The sequence below is a fragment of the Musca domestica genome, unplaced genomic scaffold, assembly GCF_030504385.1.
Source record: "Musca domestica strain aabys unplaced genomic scaffold, Musca_domestica.polishedcontigs.V.1.1 2, whole genome shotgun sequence".
Classification (NCBI taxonomy): Eukaryota; Metazoa; Arthropoda; class Insecta; order Diptera; family Muscidae; genus Musca; species Musca domestica.
Window position 1 is genome coordinate 45,542,439 of NW_026712249.1, and position 26,596 is coordinate 45,569,034.

The following is a 26,596-nucleotide window of genomic DNA, read 5'->3' on the forward strand; positions in this document are numbered from 1 at the left end:
TCCTAAGAGATCATATTGCAAAAATACTACTCCTCTTCTATGCAATGTTCTGAACGGCCGTAATACCAACTACGCAAGGTCCAACCTCAACCACAAATAAGTGCAATCGAAATTTGTATTATTTATTAAATTTTTTTTAAATATATCATTGTTTGTTTAAAAAACCGGCTCCGTCACAGTTTCATTTTTTGAGGTTTGAAATTTTGATAAAATGATAAAACATTTCAAAAATAAAAAAAATCACTTAAATTTGTTACAATATTTAAATTCAGGATTATCTAAGAAGAATTACTAAAATGGAGTTAAAATACACTGAGTTTATTATTCAAAACTAAACATACAACTATACAATCCGGGTATATGTTTTGATAGATCGGACCCACAAGCAAAATATATGTTTAAAAGTCAGCTTTTTTCTACAACTTGATATCAGGTATACATGTATATTAGTGCGACACATTCCAATGCGACATAAAGAGATTTTATGGTTTGGTACAGCTGATTTGGAAATTCGTACTAAAAGGAAAAACTGATCATTACCTGCGCATTACTCCCTCAAATTTATCTCTATCCCCTCCCATCATCGATCCCATCTTTCCATATTATGATGTATCCTAGCAAAATGTTCAGTGTTCGTCATGGCTAGAAAAACTCAACTCTGTGTTGGAGTCTTATAGTGTCAAATAGACTTTAAAATGTGCAACAGTTGGTTTGGTTAATTTTTTTAAACAAAATTCTTATATTGGAGAAAAACCGCGAAACAAGAATGGAATGTTGAGGTTATTCCACAAGATTGAATCTGAAATAGTAGGACAATACTATTTTATCCCATTATCGGGCAAAGTGTTGCCTATTAACGTCGAAAATTTGCATTTATTTTGAAACCAAATTTTGAAATAATTTCAAATTATTGTATTTTTATTCAAAACAATACACATACATACAAAAAATATGTATATGTCTTGACAGAATAAGGGCACGAAATATATCATTGTTTTACCTTCTGTAATTCTGCCATACACGATATGCAAGCTACCAATCGATTCAAATTTTTGAATTTTCTTGTTTAGAAAATATTCATTTACCGTCGTATTCAAAATGCAAAATCTCCACTTTTTATGCCGAAATAAATATTTATATCATTCATTAAATCTTTCATTGGGTTTTCGCATTTTTTGTTATATATTCAAAATCGTTGCAACAAGTTGAATATTCACCCTCCTGAATATTCACATCAAAAATAACAGATCATGCTTTTGGATATCGCCAGAGAAATTATTATAAAATTACATGCTTTTGAATTATAAAAAAAGTTCCCAGAAAAAAAACGATTGATTTAGTACTGGCAGCTCGTTGTATAATATCGATAGGGAAAACTGTCAATCGATACTCTCTTATAAAATGGTCATCGATTGTTTGCCTGCTCTACGGGTTGTTTCTCTAGATTCATTTATTTACATTTATTGTTAAAGAATATGTTTTCCCTGTTGTAAATATCGAGATTATAAAAAGGGATACACATTTGGCATAAAAGATGGTGAATAAACAGGAATCTTTGATGGCTGCAATAACATTTTTTGCCAAGGCACATGCTGGCGAGGTCTGTGGTAGCAATGGACTCCCCTTGACACCGAATTCCATAGCGATATTGGGTCGATCGCAAAAGCTTAAAGAATTAAGACATTCTAATTTGTGTCAGTATTTGGATGTTATACGGGGGAAACATGGTATGTGTGAGCAACGCCCCTTTAATAATCCCCGAAAAAAACGTTATCTTAATACTTTGATTTCCTCTTTATAGAGCGAACGGTAGTGGTTTCCGAGTATCATGGCACAACTTTGCAGGAAAAATGTAAAGATAAACTAAATAATGATTTAATACTGAGGCTTTTTTATCAAGTGGCATCTGCTTTGAAGGAACTAAATGAACACAAGCTTGTTGCACACAATCTTGAACCAAAACACATACTTTTGGATGCTTATAATAATGTCAAGTTATTTAATTATGGTTTATTTTACATGACAAAAAGTGGAGATCATGTTGCATTTCCCATTGGAAACATAAAGTACATGCCTCCAGAAAGACTGGTTGGCATTAAAAATAATTGCAAAAGCGATATATGGTCTCTGGGTATGATAGTTGCAGAACTTTTGCTACAAACTCAGTTCTGGCCAAATCTTAAAATTTCAAGTATATCAAGAAAAATTCTTTCCTTCTGTCAGTCCTCAAATGTCTTTGAGAAGATAGCAAGGGAACATGATAAACTTGAAATGTATCAAGAACTGGATCCAGACTTGCGGAACCTTGTCGAACAATGTTTGGCTGTAAAACCAACAGATAGACCATTACCGCAAGAAATTCTGAACCATCCACTTTTTGTAAGGAATCTCGATTTGTATTTAGTAACACCCAAGGAAAAGTCCTCAACACTTTTGCTACGCATGCCCTTGGAGCAAATTTACTACTGGTGGCAATTGGCCGGTGGGGATGTTCAAGCAGAACTCAAAAAAGAGGGGCTTATACGTAGCGAAGCTCCCATTTTGTCTATCCCTCAAGTTGTATGTTTAAATGGGAATATAGCTGGACCAAAACGAAGCCAATCGTATTTGATGGATGATCGTGTGGTGATATTAAAAATGCAAAATCTATTGGATCGCTTAAGTAAGATTCCCGCAATGGCATACTATCCCCTTATACATTCACCAAAATTTCCTTATAATTTTGGAGTCGGTATGGACCAGTTGCCCTTGGTGATACGCGAAAAAGACATTGAATATCAATTTTATAGAGTTCGCCTATTTTCTCGCTTGCTTCAGGTAAGTGACAAAACCACTTCAAAATCCAAATCTGTTTCTACATAATTACAATTTTTTAGGGATATCCTTATACATCAGAGACAATAAGAAAAGAAGCTGCAATTGACATACCCCCTCTGCTAAGAGGTCAAATATGGGCATGTCTTTTAGATGTAATACCAAATGGGAGTTATGAAAAGATTGATAAATTTACACCCACCTCAACTGATCGCCAGGTATACATTTTTTTGAAAAGCATATTATTCATTCTTAGGCAATAATGTTCTCTTTAGATCGAAGTGGATATACCACGTTGCCATCAATATGATGAACTCTTATCCTCGCCTGAGGGACATCTAAAGCTAAAAAGGCTGCTGAAAGCTTGGGTAACTGCCCATCCCCAATATGTCTATTGGCAGGGACTTGACTCACTTACTGCACCATTTTTGTATTTAAATTTCAACAACGAAGAACTTGCTTTTCATAGTGTCTATAAGTTTATACCAAAATATTTACAATGGTTTTTCCTCAAAGACAATTCAGCCATTATTAAAGAATATCTTTGTAAATTTTCTCAATTAACTGCATTTCATGAGCCAGTATTGGCGCAGCATTTATCGAATATAGCATTTATACCAGAATTATTTGCAATACCTTGGTTTTTAACAATGTTTTCACGTAAGTGAATCTCTGTTTTTTTCTACATAATTTTCTATTTAAGAATATTGACATTTTTCAGATGTTTTTCCTCTGCATAAGATTCTTCATTTATGGGATAAGCTAATGTTGGGCGACAATTCGTATCCCCTTTACATTGGAATTTCAATTCTAAAACAATTGAAATCCACTCTCTTGGCATCTGGATTCAATGAATGTATACTACTTTTTTCGGATTTACCAGACATTGTGATGGAAAACTGTGTGGTGGAATCACAAAAAATGTATGAGTCTACACCGAAGAGTATAGCCCACCGATTTCATGTAGTTAGAGAAAAGGAACTTGGACCATTTGTAAGTGACATAAATGACATAATTATTTCGAATAAATAATAACACAAATTACCTAATTTAGGATATCACACCGGATGTCACTCTGGCTCATTTACAAAAAGAAATGTCACCACGGATCAGTGCCAACGATTTGCATTTCATGCTTAGAAATGATCCAAACGCTATGCTTTGTTTGGATATACGAAGTGTGTCTGAATTCAATCGTGTTCATTTGCCTGATAGCATAAATATACCATTTAGCAACATCAACATGGACGAAAAATCTTTGGAATTACTAAATGAACCACTTTTGGAGGAGAAAATGCACAATCGTATCATAATTTGTATTAGTAATGTCCATGAAAACGCTGTGGAGGTAAGATTTTATAAAATAAAGTTCGGATAAAGATAAGTTCGAATTTAATATTTGTCATAATGAAAACATTTGATTTCACATTGGAACATCTTTAGAAGATAATTCGTAGAAATTTTAGAATCAGCTCTTGTTCATTATTTTTGAACCTTCCCAAAAAATGAACCAATGAAATAATGAACCAATGAAATATATTGGGAATTGATTTCTGCTTTTATGTAAATGTAATTATCAAAGCTGGTATAATTGGTTGATCAAGTTATACGGAGAAAAAAACGGTCCCATTGCCCTCTAAAATATTTCCTCTAGAAATATTACTTTTTTACATGATTCTTTTAATATTTCCATAAATCTCATAATGATAAGATATGTTGATATATAGAGTGGACGATTTTGCGGCCTTTATCGGGTCCACGCAGTCTTTTATCCGAATTATTAGTTTTTGTTGTTGGTTCTTTCTGACATTCACCTAAAATTCTTAAGTTTTTTTAGAATCTGCTATTATTTCTTAATTAACATATTAGTTAATAGAAAATAATTTATGCTCAAAATGTAAATCAACAATTTTTATTGATATTTAGAAATCTGTGTATGCATGTCTTGTAATTTTTAAGTACAACAATTTTAACCGTAACTCTCTTGAATTTTGCAGTTTTCTAAATTTCTTGTGGAATGTGGAGTATCACGTGTTTGTATATTACACCAAGGATTCAACATTTTACACTCAATAGAACCGAATATCTTAGTTTCTAATTAAACGTAATTAATATTTAATTAAAATAATTTCCTTAGAAATTAAGATCTCGCATTAATTGTTTTCAATTTGTATGTGTGATTTATACAATATTTAAATATTAAATATATATTTATTCTCAAAAATTTTCTTTTAAATAATTAAATATAAGCATCGGTGGTTCAGTGGTAGAATGCTCGCCTGCCACGCGGGCGGCCCGGGTTCGATTCCCGGCCGATGCAGTTACGTTTTTGTTCTTATATTTTCTATAATGAATTTATAAAAAAAGTAGATTGTATCGGCCGGGAATTTTTGTTCTAAAATTTTCTATAATGAAATTATAAAAAAGCTATTTGCATCGGCCGGGAATCGAACCCGGGCCGCCCGCGTGGCAGGCGAGCATTCTACCACTGAACCACCGATGCTTGAAAGTACTGCGGGCTAAGATTAAACCGGGCATTGTCATGTTACTTGACATTATTCAGTTGATGCTGGCAAAAAAATGGATTTTATATTAAATACATAGATTCAGGTGCGGATAGATAGAGTTGGATGTTTCTTTGTACAATACTAACATTTGTAATTGTTTACCTTTACGTATGTATGTAGAACATAGTGTAGAGTACAGAGTATGTATTAAAAGTGAAAGACATCTATTAATTTTGGTATATGTGTTGATGTGGAATTGTCGTGCCATCTTTAAAAGTTAAAGTTCGATGTTTGTTTTTGAAAGTCATCCAAATGTCACTGTTAAGTGATTCGGAACATGGGATAACTACATAAAGTATTATTAATTGTATGCAATTCTGGATTCTACATGTAAGTTCGAGATACCTTCAACGGGACAAGGTCAGTCATCACTCTTACCATATTCTCCATCTTTCATAAGTAAAGAGGCATAAATAAAAATTTACGGTGGGTTATCTTAAATTTTTCATGCTAGACTTGACTGACTATCCGCGAAGAACATTTTTAGAGTGTGTTAATGAAGCGGATTCATAAGATTGTTTGTAGCAACTCATCGACGACATTATACATGTTCGGTCCGCTTGGGCATTGTTGCTTTGCTAGTTCTTTATTTTAACTTTTTACAAGATGCAGGATGCCGAGCAAATTGCAATTTAAGTAGTGTTTTTTCATCTGCAGCTTGGTTCTACAAATTAATGAAACAGGGTGTGGGTTATTTTTTGTTCCCCAAAAATTTCAAAGCGGCCGACTTGAAAAGCAAGCATCGGTGGTTCAGTGGTAGAATGCTCGCCTGCCACGCGGGCGGCCCGGGTTCGATTCCCGGCCGATGCAATCGTTTTTATTTTTTATATAATTAATGAAACTCAGCATTAACCATTACGAGAACGTTAGATTACCAATAACAAGTAAAAAGGCTGCAAGTTCGGCCGTGCCGAACTTTGAATCCCCTCCACCATATGAAACGAATTTGAAATTTTCAAAAAAAATAAAATCCGTTAAAAATTCTGTTAAAATCTTAAAAATACCAAACGTAGCCCTCGTATTAGGGTCTAAACGACGACTTGGACCTGCATAGGCAACTTTTGTCATAAGCCATTACAATATTCAAATATGAAACTTAAAAAAAATCGGTGAAAAATGTAGCTAAAATCATTAAAATACCGAATATAGGGAGGTACCATTATATGTGGACTATACCAAAACGTGGACCTACAAAGACAATTTTTTGTCTTAGGCTGTAGAATTCATTACGAACTTCAAATATCAAATTTGATACAAAGGTGAATAATGTCGCTAAAATCATCAAAATACCGAATGTCGGGAGGTGCCGTTATTTATAAAGTTGTTCTAAATAGTTTTAAACACAACTAGTCGTATATATAAACTTAATGGAATTTTCTCCCACTTCCTTAAAATATTACATTCCACATAACGTGGCGTAACTGAAACACGGCAATTTATCAAAAAAGATGTGCGTTGGCCGGGAATCGAACCCGGATCAACTGCTTGGAAGGCAACTATGCTGACCATTACACCACCAACGCCCTGACGTATTGGCGATGTCGTAGTACTTTTTTGCTCAAATATTGGCACAAACAAAAAATATACACAGTGGTTTGGCTGTGTCAGTTGGTCGCTAAACATACAAGCATCGGTGGTTCAGTGGTAGAATGCTCGCCTGCCACGCGGGCGGCCCGGGTTCGATTCCCGGCCGATGCAATAATACTTTTTCCGTTTTTTTCCTTTAACTAATTTAAAAACCAGTAAGGAAAGCTCAAAAGTCGGGCGGGGCCGACTATATGATACCCTACACCACTATGCATATTTAGTAGAGCTCTCGTAAAAAGGTTTATACAGGGCATTTCAGAGCTCTATGAGATATTTGGTACAAAATCAAAATCTATCTAATTCTATCGTGCATTTTACGAACTATAGCTATCTCTGAACCGGGTTTCTCCAAATTTTACGTATTAGCTTCCAGACTGAATTCGGTCTTATTTACGAAAATGCAGGTGATTTGGGCTGATATTGACCATTTAGTGCACATTTAACCCGAAATCGGATGAAGACATATATGGGAGCTATATCCACATCTGAACCGATTTCGATAAAGTTTAAAACAGCTATTCCTGTGCTCCATCTAATACCTGGTACCAAATATCACGGTTGTGGAGTGAATATTACGAATGTATGGGACTAAAACACTAAATTGGATGAAACATATATATGGTTGCTATATCTATATCTGAACCGATTTTCACTAAATTTGATATACTTGCTTCTAGGCTGAATTTGGTCCGATGTACTAAAATTCAGTCCATTTGGACTTATATCGGCCATTTGGTGCACAATTAACCCGAAATCGGATGAAGACATATATGGGAGCTATATCCACATCTGAACCGATTTCGATAAAGTTTAAAACAGCTATTCCTGTGCTCCATCTAATACCTGGTACCAAATATCACAGTTGTGGAGTGAATATTACGAATGTATGGGACTAAAACACTAAATCGGATGAAACATATATATGGTTGCTATATCTATATCTGAACCGATTTTCACTAAATTTGATATACTTGCTTCTAGGCTGAATTTGGTCCGATGTACTAAAATTCAGTCCATTTGGACTTATATCGGCCATTTGGTGCACAATTAACCCGAAATCGGATGAAGATATATATGGGAGCTATATCCAAATCTGAACCGATTTCGATAAAATTTAAAACACCTATTTCTGTGCTCCAAAATTTTGATATACTTGTTTCTAGGCCGAACTCGGTTGGGTGTGCCAAAATTCAGGTAATTTGGGCTGATATTGGCCATTTGGTGGTCAATTAACCCGAAATCGGATGAAGATATATATGGGAGCTATAGCTGTTTCTGAACCGATTTTCTCCAAATTTGTTGTATTTGCTTTAAGGCTAATCTCGGTCACATGTGCCAAAATTCGAGCCATTTGGGCTGATATTGGCCATTTGGTGGTCAATTAACCCGAAATCGGATGAAGATATATATGGGAGCTATATCCAAATCTGAACCGATTTCGATAAAATTTAAAACACCTATTTCTGTGCTCCATCTAATACCTGGTACCAAATATGTGGAGTGCATAGTAGGAATGTGAGGGACTTAAAGATCAAATCGGATGAAAGATATATATGCTAGCTATTGCTATATCTGAACCGATTTTCCCCAAATTTAATATACTTGCTTCTAGGCCGAACTCGGTTGGGTGTGCCAAAATTCAGGTAATTTGGACTGATAGTGGACATTTGGTGCACATTTAACCCGAAATCGGATGAAGATATATATGGGAGCTATATCTAAATTTGATCCGATTCTCACCAATTTCAATAGGGTTCGTCCTTGGGCCAAAAAAATATTGTTTGGAAAATTTTATCTCAATCGGATAATAAATGCGACCTGCATTTTGTTCACAAGAATACATGGACAGACGGACGGACGGACGGACGGACAGACGGACGGACATGCATAAATCGACTCAGAAAGTGATTCTATGAAGGTTCTCAAAAGTAACTATGGGTCTATCTCGTATCCTTCTCCATGTTACAAACAAATGCACAAAGACATAATACCCTTACCACTATGTGGTGTAGGGTATAATTAGGAACCACACGATAAGACTAAGAATGCAAACCAAGCCAAAAATGTAACATATTGTTACAGTGCGTACGGAAAACCACACTTGACAGAGCAAATTATGTAAATAATCAATGTTCAATTTTTTCTGATTTATTTTTTGGTGTACAAAATCTCTTATCATCCACTACGTGGAGCAGAGGAATATTCATCAATATGTATTAATTAAAAATTACTATATAAAACAAAAACAAAAAAATACAATGCATTTCATACAAATTCAATAATAAAACAAATAAAAAAGCTGTTAGTTCGGCCGGACCGAACTTTGATTACCCTCCACTATTTCGAACGAATTTGGCAATATTGAAAAACAATAAAATCCGTTAAAAATCTTTTTAAAATCTCAAAAATGCCGAATGTAGCTGTTATATTAGGGTATGTACGAGGACATTGACCTGCATAGGTAACTTTTGTCATAAGCCATTACAGTATTCAAATGCGAAACTTAAAACTTTTCGGTAAATAATGTAACAAAAATCATCAAAATACCGTATATCGGGAGGTACCGTTATATGAGGGCTATACGAAGACGTGGACAATCTCCTGTCATAGGCTGTAGCATCCATTACGAACATCAAATACTAAATTTGAAAGAATTTCGGTGAAGAATGTCGCTAAAATCACCAAAATACCGAATATCGGAAGGTACCATTATGTGGGGGCTAGGCTGTAGTATATATTTCGAACTTCAAATACCAAATTTGAAACAATTCCGATGAATATTGTCGCTAAAATCATTAAAATACCGAATATCAGAAGGTACCGTTATATTGGGATTATACCAAAACGTGGACGTACATGGCCCATTTTCAATACCAAACGTATAAAAAAATGTATATTTCAAAGCTTAATATATAAAAAATAATAAAAACAATTCCAATAATTAATCAATATTCGTTTGCAGAAGCATTTGGGAAGGGAAGAATTATTATGTAGAGTTAATAAACTTCTTGTGGGAAAAATTAATTTTTCCATAAAAATTTTTAACTACCTCTGGTTTTAAGTTTTCACATAGTTGTAAACTTTTCGTACTCCACTAAAATATCAGAATTTCCACGATAGACACAAATTTATACACGCGATAGGTGGTAATTATACATAAGCGGCAACACTGAACGACAAACATGCTATCTGCATTCACAACTTCCCACCTTTTAAAAAACTTTCAAATTTATTATTTCAAATGAACACCACTCAGAAGTCGTTTTATCCGTTTAATCGAGCGATCATCGAAGAAACTTTGTCCCAATTAACCGGAGAAATCTGGCAATAAAAGACAAAATTCAAAACCTCACGCTACAGATAAAACGATGTACCTCCTCATCGCGGGTTGATGGTTTTCCATTTTGCAATGAAAGTAATTGAAGACTGACTACAGAAATGATCCTGTGAAGTATAGTCTTAACTTCTCCACCGACAGCCTTAACTATTTCAGTGAAATACATTTGAAAGTGAATGAGAATTTGTACGAATGACACGAATATCTGAATTCATTGGAAATCACATTGTCGGCGTGTCTTTTATTTCTCGTCTTCGTTATTGTACGTATACTTTGTGTTGTACTAAACACGAACGAATACTAATGCAGACATGCATATATATGTAGCAAGTCGATAACCAGTCAAGCAAATTAAGTATTATGTGATTGCCCACATGTGAATGGAACTAGTGATAAGTTAAGATAACAAATTATATCATATAACTTTTGCATTTTTTATTTTGAATTTATTAACGACATTGGAGGCATGGATCTTGTATATTTGATTAATAGGAAAGCGGAAAATGTTTCAACGCCATAGAAAATGAAATAATTAAACCTGTTTCGCGCAGAAATAGTAATTTTTTTTAAATTTAGCAAACATTTTTCTCACTGCATAAAAAATAAATATAAAAACAATTTTCCCACCTAAATACTCAAGGTTCATATCTTCAAAAGTTCTTTTGAAGGAAAACTAAATAAAGACATAAAATTGCAAAAACATTTTTGCTTAAAATAGTGAGATTTGCCAAAAAATTTTGACAGAAACCTGTTTCTTTAGAATTAATTGTCTGTTATTTTTCTTTCCTTTTTATTTGTATACACCCCTTGAATGTTGAGAATTGAATCAAATATTGTACTTTAGCATAAAACACTTTGTCCAATATTATTAACATAATCTTAATAGGCTTTGATATCAATATGTTTGTTGTCAAATATGTATTCTCAGTTTTTTCAGTTCAATAAACGAATTCAATTATAACAGGTTATGGGCCTTAGTCACGTTTGAAAAAAATATTCGGCAAAACAAAATAGATACATTTTTTAATATTGAAAACTAGTGACGTTTGTGAAAAAAAAATTAAAATGGCTGGTAATAACATAGCTTTTCCGCTAGAAAGATTGCGTGGACGCGAAAACTTTGATGTTTGGAAGAGGCAAGCGCAATCATATCTGGTCATTAAAGGGTGCTGGAAGGCATGTGTTGATAATACCGCTGATGCTGAATTGAATGCGAGAGCTTTAGCCGAGATAACATTGATGATTGAACCAGACAATTACGGCCACATTGCAACTTCAACTACCGCGAAAAATGCCTGGAGTGCATTGATGAATGCGTACGAAGATACGGGCCTTACCAGAAAAGTTGAATTGCTGAAGCAATTTGTGAACATCAAGCTACAGAACTATGGATCCATTCAGGAATACGTCAATGACATCGTTATAGTGGCTATTAAAGTGAAAAATGCTGGCTTAAACATTGACGATGAGTTGACTGCATCTCTAATGTTAGCTGGATTAACGGATGACTTTAAACCGCTTGTGATGGCCGTGGAAAATACCAAGGAGAAATTGACGGTGGATAAGGTGAAGAATGTTCTACTTCAAGATGCGAAATTCGATCGAGCTCCAGAAAAAGAATCGGCGTTACAATCTAAAGGTATCAAGAAAGGTAAGAAGCAAATCAAATGCTACAATTGCAGTGGACTTGGACACATCTCAAGAAATTGTCCCAGCAAATTGAAGCCAAATGACAATGGAGCTACAAGGAAGCATGAAAAGAAGTCGGATGTTTTATTTGCTACAACTACCGATGTGAGCGCGTGTGCAAAAGCTACGGAATCCACTTCAAGTTCAGATTGTTTAAATGCCTGGTACGTTGATAGTGGAGCAAGCAACCACATGACGAATGAGAAGAACCACTTGTACAACATCCGTGATGTTTTTAATAAAAAGGTGATTATTGCGAATAAGCATGAACTCGTAGTGGACTCCATTGGATATGTTGATATTGAAGTTGGCTCTGGAAAAAATAAGAGATGTGTTACAATCAAAGACGTGGAGTATGTTCCAGATTTGTGTACCAACTTACTCTCCGTTCGACAAATGGCTAAGAATGGAAAAAGGGTGACTTTTGAAGGTGAAAAATGCCGCATTTCTGATAAAAATGGACGTGTTATAGCAACGGCAACTGCGCAGAATCAATTGTACCGGTTAGAATGCAATTCGAAAGAGGAAAAGGGTAAAGCTTTTACCATGGCCAATGATTTCAATTTGTGGCACCGAAGGATGGGGCATATCTGTAATGCGAAACTGGGTGATGTCAAGAGCGCAAATGTTGGCATAAATTTTGGCAAAGAATGTTCTGAACCATGTGTTGTCTGCGTGAAGGGAAAGCAAACCCGAAAAGTGAGTAGAGAAGTCGGTACTCAAGCCAAAGAGCTATTGGAAATTATTCATTCGGATGTTGTTGGTCCACTAAAAGAAAGTTCGTTCTCGGGAGCTCGTTTTTTGTTGACATTTGTGGATGACTACTCAAGAAAACTGTTTGTCTATCCAATCAAGAAAAAGTCTGAGGTATTTCCGAAATTTTTAGAATTCAAGGCTTTAGTGGAAAACCAGTGTTCTAAAAAAATCAAGATTCTACGATCGGATAATGGGGGTGAGTACACCGGCAAACATTTTTCTGAATTCTTGAAAAAAAGTGGAATAATACATCAAAAAACATGTCCATATACACCCGAGCAAAATGGTGTAGCCGAGCGAATAAATAGGACGATTATAGAAAGGGTAAGATGTATGCTTATCGACAGTGGATTAGATCAACGTTTTTGGGCAGAAGCTGCTTCTACCGCATCGTACTTGATAAATAGAGTGCCATGCCGAGGAAATGAAGGATGTCCCGAAGAACTATGGTCGGGTCGAAAACCAAATTTGAAGCATCTTAGAGTCTTCGGATGTCCAGCTTTGGTCCATGTACCAAAACAACGAAGATCTAAAATTGATCCAAAGTCATTAGAATGTATCATGGTTGGATACAGCACGGAAAGTAAAGCGTATCGATTATTTGATCCAAGTGATAAAAAAATAATTGTTAGCCGTGACGTGGTATTCCTTGAAAATGTTCACTCAAACATTGAAACGCCATCTTCTAATCTGTACAATCCTTTGCTAATTCAATCTCCAGATGAAGAAATGGATAATGTTTTGAACCAAACAGTGAATAATGTATCAACGAATATGGAGTCAACCGAATTGGATGGCAATAATGTAATTCAAAATGAGCCTCGTAGTGATTCTGAAACTGATAGTGAGTTTTTGGATTCAGAATGTTTTGATAACAATGGCTATGTGGACCCAAATGATGAAGAATGGGAACCAAATCAATGTAATTCACGACCAATACCAACGTCTGAAAATATTAGAAGATCAGAAAGGATAGCAAACCGTAATCAACGATCAACGGCATTTTCTGCAATAGAATATGTTTCTTCAGACCCCCAGACTATAAAACAGGCAATGTCGTCTGAAGATTCTGAACATTGGAAAAAAGCCATGCAAGATGAAATGAATTCTTTGAAAGTCAATAATACTTGGACTTTGGTTCAACTTCCTGAAGGATGCAAAGCTCTGAAGTCAAAATGGGTGTTCAAGACCAAGCAAGATTCCAATGGAAACACGTTGCGATGGAAAGCAAGACTAGTCGCAAAGGGATTTACACAGACTGAAGGTATCGATTATATGGAAACATTCTCTCCAGTTGTTCGGTATGAATCAATAAGGTATTTAGCAGCATTGGCAGCAAAATATGACATGAAGATTCATCAGATGGATGCCGTTAGCGCTTATTTAAACGGGATTTTAAAAGAAACCATATATATGGAACAACCCGAAGGTTTCCGTGATGCTTCTAATAAAGTCTGTAAGCTTAACAGATCCATATACGGCTTGAAACAATCTGGGAGAGTATGGAATGAAACCATAAACAAGGAACTTATCGATATGGGTTTTGTACAAGGAGAAGTGGATCAATGCGTATATTCAAAGGTGACAGATGAAAAGAAGATTTATATTGCAATATACGTAGATGATGTAATTATATTCTCCAATGACGAAAACGAAATAAATTCTGTCAAGAATACACTTTCAAGAACATTTAAAATGAAAGACATGGGGGAAGTGTCTAATGTTCTTGGTATGACAATATCCCGAACTGAAGATGGAATCAAAATTGATCAGTCTAAGTACATATCAGATGTATTGACACGTTTCGGAATGAATGACTGTAACCCTTCCTCAACTCCAATGGACTATAATAAGAAGTTATACGAAAGTATGTCCCCTAAAACCGAAGTTGAAAAGGAAAAAATGTCGAAAACACCGTATATGGAAGCTATTGGGTGCTTGTTGTACGCTGCTCAGGTTTCGCGCCCTGATATATACTATGCTGTGAATATCCTGAGCCGATTCGGAATAAATCCTGGTAGAGCGCATTGGGAAGCTGTAAAAAGAATAATGCGTTATCTCAAAGGAACTATAGAACAAGGGCTCATCTATAAGAAAAATTTAGAAGAAGATATTACCGGCTATTGCGATGCAGATTGGGCTGGAAGTTTGGACGACCGCCATTCGACAACTGGTTATGTCTTTATTTTTCAATCAGCAGCAATATCCTGGTCCACAAAAAGACAAAAAACGGTGGCACTATCTTCAACGGAAGCTGAGTTCATGGCAATAACTGCAGCTATACAGGAGTCTGTTTGGTTGAAACGACTAGAAAAAGAACTCAATCCCAACAACAATGTCAACATGGTTTTGTATTGTGATAACAAAGGAGCTATACAAGTGGCTACAAATAACAAGTATTCGTCAAGGACAAAGCATGTGGATATTAAAGCCAAATTTATCAAACAGAAAATTGACAACAATGAAATATCTTTGAAGTATCTTTCAACAAAAGAAATGGTTGCTGACGTTTTTACCAAGGCAGTAACTCCACAGAAGTTGGAATATTTTAAAGGAGTTTTTGGCATTGCTTAGTTTCCAACTTGTATTGTTTTGTAATTATAATGTAAGAAATATTTAATTCAGGTAGAGTGTTGAGAATTGAATCAAATATTGTACTTTAGCATAAAACACTTTGTCCAATATTATTAACATAATCTTAATAGGCTTTGATATCAATATGTTTGTTGTCAAATATGTATTCTCAGTTTTTTCAGTTCAATAAACGAATTCAATTATAACATTGAAAAGGAGGGTGTATTAACTTTGTCATTCCGTTTGCAACATCCCTAAATATATAAATTCACGCTTTACTGTAGTGCACATATTACTATACCCACCGATATTCGGTATTTTGATAATCCACATTTATGCACGAAATTGTTTAAAAAGTGGTATCTAAGAAGATTTTGTAGATGACAATCCTTTAAGTGTAACATTGCCTATATTGGTTCCCATTTTGGTAAGACCCCCATATAACGGCCTCACCCATTTTATGTTTTTTTTTAACATCAATATCCAACGGCCTTACTGATATTTGCAGTTTAGAGTGGAACACGTTGAAATTCAGATACTTTTATAAAAAATAGTTTTCTTTATCCAATGTTGGAGGGTACTAAAAATTCGGCCCTGCCGAACTTAAAGTTTTTTTACTTGTTTAAATTAATAAATCGTTCCTATTTTTAGGCGACATTAATTATGTGATAAAGGTACGTCATATGAGACACTTAATACGTGTTCAATGTTATGTACTGTGTTTAGTAGACTGCCGCTAGTTGCCACTTTCAGAAATTCGACAAATACGAACAAAGCTAAAAGCATGTGACGGTTTTTTTCTTTTTGGTTTTGTGTACTCTCAGTAGTTTCCAAACTGTACGTCGTTTGCCTTATAAGCGTAATAAACGTCACAAGCATCGGTGGTTCAGTGGTAGAATGCTCGCCTGCCACGCGGGCGGCCCGGGTTCGATTCCCGGCCGATGCAATTCGCTTTTTAGCTTTTGTGGACATAATCATTCAGTAGTGGTATTCATTCTCTCTCTAACTTTTTTTTTTTGACTTACCGACAAAAATCAGTAACTTTAGAAACTAAAATGTTCATATAAAAAAGAAGTTAAACTTGACAAAATTTGTATCAATCGGTAGGTCTTAGCGACTACTTACGGACAAACTTCGATAAATACCGAATTTATAAGCATTTTAATTTTAGCGACTTTTGTCGGTAAATAAAAAAACGAGTTAAAGAATTCCACTACACAAAAGAAATACTAACTAAATTTATTTATATATATTTCGAAATTTTTACTAATAGTGAAATTTCAACCATTAAGTTTTTTAGCATTGAGGTAAAAATATTAATGTCATTTAAACAGAATATGTAATAATACATGTGGATACGTTTTGAAATGGAAACTTCTTTGTAATTAATAATTGACAGCCAAACATAAGACAACGTTCCTTTCGTTCTGAAAACCTGTTTTAATAAGAATGCAAATATAAATTCCAATCTGTAATTCTTCTATATTTCTTTTTATTTTTATAATATGCATAACTACACAACAAGAGTGGAAAAAATAAAAGTTCGATGAGCCGGTTGGAATTTTGCTTGCGCCTAAAAGCATACTTCTATTTAAAAGCGAAATAGCAGTTGTGATATGTTTGTAACGTTGGCAGCACTGGTACTGACATGAAAATAGCGCCATCTTTTGAAACACATGATTAAAAAATGAGTTTACAATTTTTCTTCGTTGTAATTTCTTCAAAAATGACAGGTCGTTATTTTTTTTGGAAATGAATATTTTTATAGTAATAATGTAATTTATGTGTATTTTTGTTCTAAAAGATACATTTTAATACAGTCTATCGCAGATTAAGTCACTTTACACACTTGTATTGAAATTTTCTCGAACTAACTTTAAATTACATTTTTTTGTCTACAAAATTTTAATTATTAATTGGCCGCCCAAGAGTCCGAACTACAAGACTCTGTCGGACATAAATAAGAAATGTTCCTTCCCTGGTGAAAAATTCGTAATAGTTGTTATAAAGAAGAAAATATAAATGTCAATCTTAAATTATTCCACACTTCTAATTTTATCTTAATGTCATATAAAATCTAGAGCAATGTCAATGTGTGTCATCAGTTTTGGTACCAGTATTGAAAAAATAATTCAATTCAGATTGATTAAGTCTTGTTTTTAGCACGTAAATGGACAAATTAGAAGTAATGAAAAAAAAAAATAAAAATGTGATGAGCCCGTTGCAGGGAATTTTACTTGCGCCTTAAAGCATACTTCTACTTAAAAGCGAAATGACAGTTGTGGCATGTTTGTAACGTTGGTAGCACTGGCAATGACATGGGTATAGCGCCATCTATTGAAACACATGATTGAAAAATGAATTTACATTTTTTCTTCATAGTGATTTCCTCAAAAATTATACGCCTTTAAATATTTTGGAAATGCATATTTTATAGTAAAAATGTAATTTAGTTTTCTGTTTTTTGAATGATACAATTCACTCAAGTCTATCTCAAATAAAATCACGTAGTAAGTGTTTTGAAATTTGTCCTATAAATTAAATTTGTTAATTGAAAAATATGTTTAAGTCCAAACAAGTGAAATTGTGCGGAAGTTTGCATCATACATTCGACAAATGTTCACTTATTTATGTTTATGCCTCATTTATGTTCTCAAAAAAAAAAAAAAAAAAAGATTTATAACATTTGAAGTAGATCTAGTCATATCCGTCAAATTAGCTAGGATGCCTGTTTACCCACAAATTTCATTAAATTTTTATTTTAATAAATATGCAGATATGTGTGTCTGAAAGCATAGTTTAAACTGAATTATACTTCTGACAAGTTTGTAGATTTCACCGAACTGGCAAAGTTCATTTTGATCCAAAACAAGTAAAAAAGAAGCTGAGTTCGGCCGGGCCGAACTTTTAATGCCCTCCACCATTTGGAAGGAACTTAAAAAATTCCGAAAAAATACCCTTTAAATGATGACTTTTATACGGGAGCTATACGAAGACATGGACCTGCATAAGTCATTGGTTGTCATAGGCTGTAGGTCCCAATAAGACCTTTAATTATGAAATTTGAAACTATTCGGGTGGATAATGTCGCTAAAATCATTAAACTAACGAATAAAGGTAGGTACCGTTATATGGGGGCTATACGAAAGCGTGAACCAACATGGCCCATTTACGAACTTAACCTGCCTACTGGCCAAATACACATGGGTGCAAAATGTTAGCCTTCTATCTCAATTCGTTCGTTAGCCTTCTACCTATCTCGTTCGTCATTATAACAACCAGACAGGCACACAGACAGACGGGCATCGCTAAATCGTCTTAGAATTTTACGCTGATCCAGTATATATATATACATTGTAGGGTCTATCATGAATAGAAGTTGCAAAGCTATAATATAGAATCACATAGCTAATATACCCTCCCTAGAATGGTAAAGGGTATAACAATGTATGTATATGTAATAAACTTGATTTGATTTTAATATCTCCGGCATTACAAGCATATGTACGCATTTCCATAAGATCTTTGTCTATAAAATTTAAATTTAAAAGTTTTTTATTCATAAAATAATTCGAAATATAAATGTTGAATTTTTTAGCGGCCTGTTATTTTTGAGAAAATTTCAATAGAGAAAATTTTGATTTTCATTTTTCAATCATGTGTTTCAATAGATGGCGCTATCCCGAAGCCAATGCCAGTGTTACCAAATTTGTATTTACATCAATATTCATATACACTTTAAAGTATGCTTTTAGGCGTAAACCCATATACCCAGTTGTAACACAAAAATACTTCAGAAATAAACGAGACAATTTACCCAAAATTACTCCAAATAGGTCCTTACACCAAATCAGTAAAACAACATTCTTTTTTTCATAGATGAGTGATGTTTTTTATTTATTTATTTAAACCAAAACATACACAATAAAAATTTACAATTATTTGTTTCTTGTTTTTTATGGACGCGGGAAATTCTTAAACAAATGAAAATTAAACGGAAACAATTCAAAAGAAATTAAAAATCATATTTGTATAGATAAAACAAAAAACAGAAAAGAAAAGGGTTGTAATTAAATAAAATACATTGGCGTTAAAAGAATAACTATGGTGAATATTAACAATTACACTTATAAATTTAAATTATTGCATTTCATATCGTTTACAATTTGTTTGCAAATGTTTTTCATATTCTTTTTGATTCACATTGACACAAGCAAAAGTTTCAAACGGCAAAATAATAATAAAACAACTCAAAAATAATACAGTTTCTTGTTTGTAAAAATATAATAATTTAACAAAATATTTTCTTCTCGATTAATGTTACATTATGTGTGTGTGTGGGTGTGTGTATATATAAAACAATTGCATCTAAAAAAATTGTATATAGTTGCCTTTTTGTTAAACACAAATTGAAGAAAATGCAATTTAAAAAGAGGATTGTGGAAAAATGAAATTTATGTAAATCTGTAGGAAATTTACTTGACGTTGTAAGATAATATGACACAATATTGGATGTATTTTAATATAATTTCAGTTCAATTATATCGTTCTAAATTCAAAAATAGACTTTGGCATTTACTGAAAACATTAAACAAAATATTTGGACTTTATTTTCCACCAAGAGTTCGGTCATTTAAATTTTCTTCGTATATGATAAGAAGTTAAACGGAATTAAAATCCCGATTAAAAATTGTGCTTTTTAAATAGAGTTTATCTGAAGAATGATAAGTTGAAAATATTAAAAATTTAATGTAATCCTCCATCTAGATTGCATTGTCAAAATCATGTTTTTGTTTTAATTATTTATAATATGAAATATTTGTTTTGTTAAACTTACGAAATAAAAAAATTACATTTTCCTTTAAATATTTAATATATATTATATGTTTTTTTCTTGTTGTATACATTTAATGTAAAATAGTTTAATTAAGTGTCCTTGTTTGTTTTCCTTTTTTATCTAAAAATACATTGTTTATATATGTTCTGTTGTTGTTTTTCACGTTTTGTTCTTATTGGCGAGAGATTCCTAAATAATGATGAGTTTTACAATTTTCCTTTAATTTAATATTTCGAGTTAGATTTTCTTCTACTTTCTTATACTTTTTGTTTCAATAAATATCATTAAATACAATTTTGTTGCTTTTAATGATTGATTTTAGTTTTGTTTTATGTGGCTTTTCATAAATATACATGTTATTATTTATATGGATTAATAGTATATACAGTGGTGGCCATATCATATGCAACTGAAATCTAACCTTTACCAAAAACCGTGAAAAAATTTTCTGAAAACAAAATTATGCAATTATTTTTTTATATATTATTTTTTATTGCTTGTAGTTTAAGAAAAAAACATATACTCCATAGATATTCAATTCATTTATAAAAAAAAATTAGAAAAAGATATTCAGTCTTATTATGAAGTGGACAAAACATATGCAACTAATTAAATCGAGCTCAGTAAAGTGCAAATAAAGTTAATATTTTGTTGCAAATCCGTTGTTGTCGATTACAGCCTGACATCTTCGAGGCATTGACGCTATATGATTGTCAATGACGCTTTTTGGGATTGATTTCCAGGCATCTTCCAGCCGGCAAAATAAAACATCTAAACTTGTACAATTTTCTCGATCAATTTTTTTGTTTACAATTTCCCACAGATTCTCTATTGGGTTTAAATCTGGGGATTGGGGTGGCCATTCCATTACCGTAACTCTATTATCGGCAAACCACGATTTGACCACCTTCGAAGCGTGTTTGGGGTCGTTGTCCTGTTGAAAGACCCACCGCAATGTCATATTATATTCTGCGTATGCGAGCATTACCCTTTGCAATATGTCTTTATACATAAATCTATCCATAATACCAACAATTCTATGCAGTGGGCCAACTCCAGCACCAGAAAAACAACCCCACACCATTATATTGCCCCCTCCATGATTGACCTTTTTTTACAGTAACGTGCTTCGAGTCGTTTTCCTTCTGGTCGCCTTACATAGCACATGCCATCGCTACCAATGATGTTAAATTTGGACTCATCACTAAATAATATAGTTCTCCATTTACTTTCTGTCCAATTTATATGAGCTTTAGCAAATTCCAAACGCTTTTTCTGGTTTCGCTTGAATATCAGTGGTTTTTTTGCAGGACGTCTTGCGCAGAGGGAGGCTTGTAAAAGTCTTCTACGGATGGTGCGAGCAGAAACTGGCAACTGAAATCTTTCCACTATCTTAGAGGATGATATAAATGGGTCTTTTTTCACGTGTCTGATTATTAATTTGTCCGTCCGATCGCTTGTTTTTCGACTTCGACCACCACGGTGTATAACAGAGACTTGTGATTTTTTTTTGTAATTATTAATGATGCGCGATATGGAGCTTTTATGAACGGTATATTTCTCGGCAATACATTTTTGTGATAATCCAGAAGAATACGCAGTCACAATTCGTTGTCTGAGCTCAAGTCCAAATTTATCGCGTGCCATTTTTGAACAAACTCTATTTTAGCTTTGTGAAAAAAGCAACGCAATAAAAATGTGAAGGTAGCTTTAAATCTCTTTACGTAGTGTCTCTAGCTAATAATAAGAAGAACAATAGAACAAACGAAATTGTAAAAATGCCGTTATTTAAACCAAATATATAAAGTTGCATATGTTTTGACCACACCAAATTTCATATTTGTCAACAAAACACCTGTAAACATAGAGATGTAAACAAAAGATGCACATTTTGATAATAATTTGAAATCGTAAGAACGTATTGACTATAATTAACCCATCTTTATATACTTCGTTGTGAAATTTACAAATTTATATAGCCTTTTAACGTAGATGAATCTTAGTTGCATATGATATGGCCACCACTGTATATATTTATATATGTATATCTAATATCAGAATTTGTCAAGTATGTATGTCTACATATGTATATGTTTATGTATATTTGTTTATTATTATTGTATGATACTATATCCCTAACATTGAGGAATATTCACTACGCTGACGCTTAAGGGAAGTAAGGGATGGACATATATAAGGTGGACCAGGAAGCATTGGATGTACGTTTACGGGACATGTTCCGGCGACAACATCTTACATACCAGATTCAGCGATGCCCTCATCATCTGGAAAAATTAAAATATTCAAATTAATTAATTATGAAGTGAATAAAATTATTTTGCAATATAATTAATAACAAATGTTAGTATGAGAACATAATAATATATGGGATGAGAAAGGGTATTTTGGAAATTTAAACTATATATCTTAAGATGATTTAAACATTTATAGTTATTAATTATGAAAGAGGTAAGTAAAAATAATAATAAAATAAGGGATAAATATTTTAATAACGATGGTTTTTTATTGCCATCAAAATTCAAAATAAGGGTCAGCAACGTAAAAACTATTGGGTGCCTTATTTTACCCATATGAAACAAATTTCATTTATATTGGCCATGTGTAGATTTTATATTAATTTGTTCTCGATTTTGAGGTAGAAGACTTTCAGTTTAAAAAATGGGGGTCAATGAATGAAAAAAATATATGTTTAAACGTTTTCATAACCAAGGATCTTTCAAGGACGTTTTTTGTGAATTTGCAAAGAGAAATTTCAAGGAGAAACATAATCATTTCTTTTGAAAATATTGTAGGAACACAGTTAATAAATTTTTCCGAGGTATCTAATTTTATATTTTTCCGAGATTTCTAATTATTTTTTTTAGAAATTTGCCAATTTCTCTAAAATTGTTTTAGAAATTGCCTCGTATGAACTTTCCGAATTCAGTGGCCACGTCCATTTAACTTTTGTACCCAAATCGAAAGGAACCCCGAACCAGAAACGGACATTTCAGCAGAAATTCGGACTTAATTTCGAAAGAATTCGGAATAAAATGTTAGCTGGGAAAGTTCAACCATTGAAAATGGATTAATCCAAATCATTTCTTAATAAAAACAAGTAAAACATTATGAATTCGGCTACGACGAACTTTGAATACCCTCCACCACTTGGATCGAATTTGGCAATTTCCAAAAAATAAACTCCGTTAAAAATTCTGCTATAATCTTACGACGACTTGAAACTGCATGGGCAACTTTTGCCATAAGCCATTACAATATTCAAATGCGAAACTTGAAAAAAAAAATGGTGAAAAATGTAGCTAAAATCATCAAAATACTGCATACAAGGAGGAACTATTATATGAGGGCTGAGCCAAAACGTGAACCTGCATAGACAATTTTCTGTCATAGGCTGTAGTATTCATTACTAAGTTCAAGTATCAAATTGAATGCAATTCCGGTGAATAATGTAGCTAAAATCATTAAAATGCCGAATATAGGGAGGTACCTTTATGGGGGCTATGCTATACCAAAACGTGGACGTGCACAGGCAATTTTCAGTCATAGGCTGTAGTATCCATTACGAACTTAAAATACTAAATTTGAAACAATTCCGGTGAATAATAATTGTTAAAAACATCAGAATACCGAATTTCGTTCGGAAGCTAGAGTGATTTCCACAGACGGACGGATGGTATTTTATTCAGAATTTTATGCTGATTAAGAATATATTTACTTTTTGGGGTCTAAAATGTATATTTCGAGGTGTTACGAACGAAATGGGGGTCAAACTTAATATACCCTCCAAACTATGATGGAGGATATAATAATAGTTTAAGAAAAATAATAAAAGCATTTTCTCTTTTTAAACTTTCTAGCTGAGAATAAAAAGTTTTAAACAATGTTATATTAAATATATAATATAAATTAAATTAAAAAACGCATGCAATTACTTTGGCTGAAGTAACAACAACCACACTACTAATAATATATAGAAAATTTGTACAAACCCATAAACGGATTGGCATATATAATACCACCACCAGTTTCACCAATACTACCACCATTACCAACACCACCTCCTCCTCCTCCAATGGCACTACTATTCACAACTCCATATGAACCGACACCATTCAATCCATTCGTTTTCATATTATGTTTCGAAAGTTTCGTATAATTTTCCGCATCACCCACAATGGTGGCAATTTCGTCGTCGTCGTTGCGCGTATTACAACTACTGCCCAACAATTGATCATAACAACTGGCATCGGTGCTAATGACATCAACTTCGATTTCATCATCGTCCTTTTCTAAACTATTGCGATTACTACCACCTAGGGAACTATGCAAAGCGTGTGAGTCTTCATAACTACCGCCACCGCTATCATCGTTATTGGCATTATTGGATTTGGCATCGATATGTGTACCATATTCTTCATTGTACAGAGCATCCTGAGCCTCTTCGTCCACCTCAAGGGAATGTCGACGAAAGACATCGTCGTCCAGATCATTACCATGATCCATGGAACCACAGGCACTGCCATTTGAACCTGTTATTGAGCCGTTTTGAATTTGCACTTGCGTTTGCTGTTGCTGCTGTTGTTGTTGCTGTGCCTGGGACGATGGCTGATGTGCTGCTATTATCATAATATCTTCCTCGGCAAAACTGAGGCGTGTATTATGGGCACTGCCCGTCTGAGAACCACTGCCAGTACTGCCCCGGGCATTTATGTGACTGCCAGTGATTCCATTCGCAGAGGAATTATTGTTAGTTGCATTACTATTATTATTGACCATAATATATTCATGGCTAAGACTATTCTTAATATCACAGGAAGATGAACTAAATGTTATTAATTGTGATTTTCGCCTATGTTGTAAAGTATTGTGACCATTTGTTATGGTGGCTATTGAACCTCGGTGGCCGTCGCCAGCACCGATACCATTGAGTTGTTGTTGCGAATTGGCACTATTACTGCTGGTGGTCGTGGTCGTATTGCCACCGCCACCAATGCTAATGACATCTATGGAACCTTCCTTACAGATCATCGAACTAGGCTTATTGTCAACCAGAACGATAACCACGGAATTGTTGTTATCGTTCTGATTGGCCGTATGTCATCTGTCCAAAGAATCACTTGCATAAGCCTGGCCAGATGTGCCAAAGGATGTCATGGAAGCACTGTGTATAGCCCCACCACCAAAACTGGTCAGCGGCTGTTGATCGTCGTTAATAATGCCAGCATTTTCATCGTCAATGGCTTCGGCATCCTCGGGTTGCAGTATCATATCGTGCATTTCATTATGGCCTTCAATGGTGGCAATAATTTCACCATTTTCATCAAATTGACATGCTTGTCCTTTTATGTGGGGAATTTATGGTTTTATGTTTTTTTGTGTGTGGTGCAAATAATATTTTAATTTTTGTGTTTTTTATTTATTTAAGGAAATATTTTTGTTTAAATTTATTTATTTTGTTTTAGGGAAGAAAAGAGAAAAATAGTTGTTGTGGAATGTTAGTTACGCATTGAAACCCAACACCAAATAAATCATTTTGTATGTGCGCGATTAAGCATGATATATATGTTTAGAAATAATTCAGATTGTAAAATATAAAATATTGTGTGTAGATGTACAGGAAGATTTATTAATGTAAAATGACTTTATATTGTTTTAAAAAATCGTTCATATGGTTTACTAGACTCAATTAAATATATATTTTATTTATTTATTAATTATAATAACTATAAATTGCGTGAAGTAATCAAGACATATTTTTATATATGGAATTGCAACAACTAACGTTTTTCTAAAACAACATTGTTGTTGTAGAGTCATTTGAATTCAGTATGAGAATACCCTCTAAAATGTGCATCCGAATTTAAATGATTTGTAAAGTATTGAAAATGAGCTTGCATTCTTCCTTTTTATGAAAATTTTAAGGATACAAAAAAAAAATAGTAATAGTTTATTAAACATTTTTTCTTAGAAATTGTTCTACATTCACTATATTTAAATAATATTGAGCATATATGTATATGCAGGATGTGAATGTAATTTTGTCGTTATGCTTAATTTGATTTGTCTCCCTATGAATAATATTTTTCGGCTCTCTATCAAAATATCTAAAAAATGTCTGTGCCCAACAGCTAATAATAGAAAAATTTAATTTTAAATAACTCAGAATGGATACATCATAAAAAGCTTTGTTATTTTTTGTTTAATATCACATTTATTAATTTAAAGAGTTTTGAGGAAAACACAAAGATCATCATTAAAGAAATTATGTCCAAATTAACCGAAGAACCGGGAGAATAGGGAGGTCTACATGGGGTCTATACGAAGACCAGGACCTGCATAGACAAATTTTTGTCATAGGCTGTAGTACCCATTACGAACTCTCAATACGAAATTTGAAAAAACTTCGGTGAATAA

The 26,596-nt window shown here is 33.6% G+C and overlaps 2 protein-coding genes and 7 non-coding genes across 11 annotated transcripts in view; 5 read left to right on the forward strand and 4 right to left on the reverse strand.

Moving 5' to 3' along the window:
- Positions 1-1,399: 1,399 nt before the first annotated feature.
- LOC101893421 (TBC domain-containing protein kinase-like protein) lies at positions 1,400-5,009 on the forward strand. Its single transcript, XM_005183169.4, has 7 exons — positions 1,400-1,727; positions 1,802-2,817; positions 2,877-3,032; positions 3,090-3,474; positions 3,536-3,807; positions 3,869-4,162; positions 4,812-5,009. The coding sequence occupies exons 1-7, from the start codon at positions 1,535-1,537 to the stop codon at positions 4,914-4,916; spliced, it is 2,421 nt and encodes an 806-aa protein (XP_005183226.1). The 5' UTR covers positions 1,400-1,534; the 3' UTR covers positions 4,917-5,009.
- Positions 5,010-5,063: 54 nt separating this feature from the next.
- On the forward strand, positions 5,064-5,134 carry TRNAG-GCC (transfer RNA glycine (anticodon GCC)). The gene has a single exon. It is a non-coding gene; the product is annotated as a tRNA-Gly (tRNA).
- Positions 5,135-5,246: 112 nt separating this feature from the next.
- Positions 5,247-5,317, reverse strand: TRNAG-GCC (transfer RNA glycine (anticodon GCC)). The gene has a single exon. It is a non-coding gene; the product is annotated as a tRNA-Gly (tRNA).
- An 803-nt stretch (positions 5,318-6,120) lies between these two features.
- Positions 6,121-6,191, forward strand: TRNAG-GCC (transfer RNA glycine (anticodon GCC)). The gene has a single exon. It is a non-coding gene; the product is annotated as a tRNA-Gly (tRNA).
- A 641-nt stretch (positions 6,192-6,832) lies between these two features.
- TRNAG-UCC (transfer RNA glycine (anticodon UCC)) lies at positions 6,833-6,904 on the reverse strand. Its single transcript has one exon. It is a non-coding gene; the product is annotated as a tRNA-Gly (tRNA).
- A 104-nt stretch (positions 6,905-7,008) lies between these two features.
- TRNAG-GCC (transfer RNA glycine (anticodon GCC)) lies at positions 7,009-7,079 on the forward strand. The gene has a single exon. It is a non-coding gene; the product is annotated as a tRNA-Gly (tRNA).
- A 3,136-nt stretch (positions 7,080-10,215) lies between these two features.
- On the reverse strand, positions 10,216-10,429 carry LOC131802264 (small nucleolar RNA U3). The gene has a single exon (XR_009342125.1). It is a non-coding gene; the product is annotated as a small nucleolar RNA U3 (small nucleolar RNA).
- A 5,770-nt stretch (positions 10,430-16,199) lies between these two features.
- Positions 16,200-16,270, forward strand: TRNAG-GCC (transfer RNA glycine (anticodon GCC)). Its single transcript has one exon. It is a non-coding gene; the product is annotated as a tRNA-Gly (tRNA).
- A 5,920-nt stretch (positions 16,271-22,190) lies between these two features.
- The window catches only part of LOC101893254 (tyrosine-protein phosphatase 10D), a 298,482-nt gene continuing 294,076 nt past the window's right edge, over positions 22,191-26,596 (reverse strand). For 2 of the 3 annotated variants that reach the window (XM_059121459.1, XM_059121458.1), the window contains one exon: positions 22,191-22,446. In XM_059121459.1, coding sequence (XP_058977442.1) covers positions 22,415-22,446 — 32 coding nt within the window. In that variant the 3' untranslated portion in view covers positions 22,191-22,414. Of the gene's footprint in view, positions 22,447-25,147; positions 25,522-26,596 lie in introns of those variants that run through there. The other variant, XM_059121457.1, reaches the window with a different exon arrangement.

Excerpts from the sequence above, each read along its gene's own strand:
- LOC101893421 (XM_005183169.4), top strand. The coding sequence starts at position 1,535 with ATGGTGAATAAACAGGAATCTTTGATGGCTGCAATAACATTTTTTGCC. Across the intron at positions 1,728-1,801 it reads TGTTATACGGGGGAAACATG|AGCGAACGGTAGTGGTTTCC; the intron begins GTATGTGTGAGC and ends TCCTCTTTATAG. Across the intron at positions 3,808-3,868 it reads AAAAGGAACTTGGACCATTT|GATATCACACCGGATGTCAC; the intron begins GTAAGTGACATA and ends TACCTAATTTAG.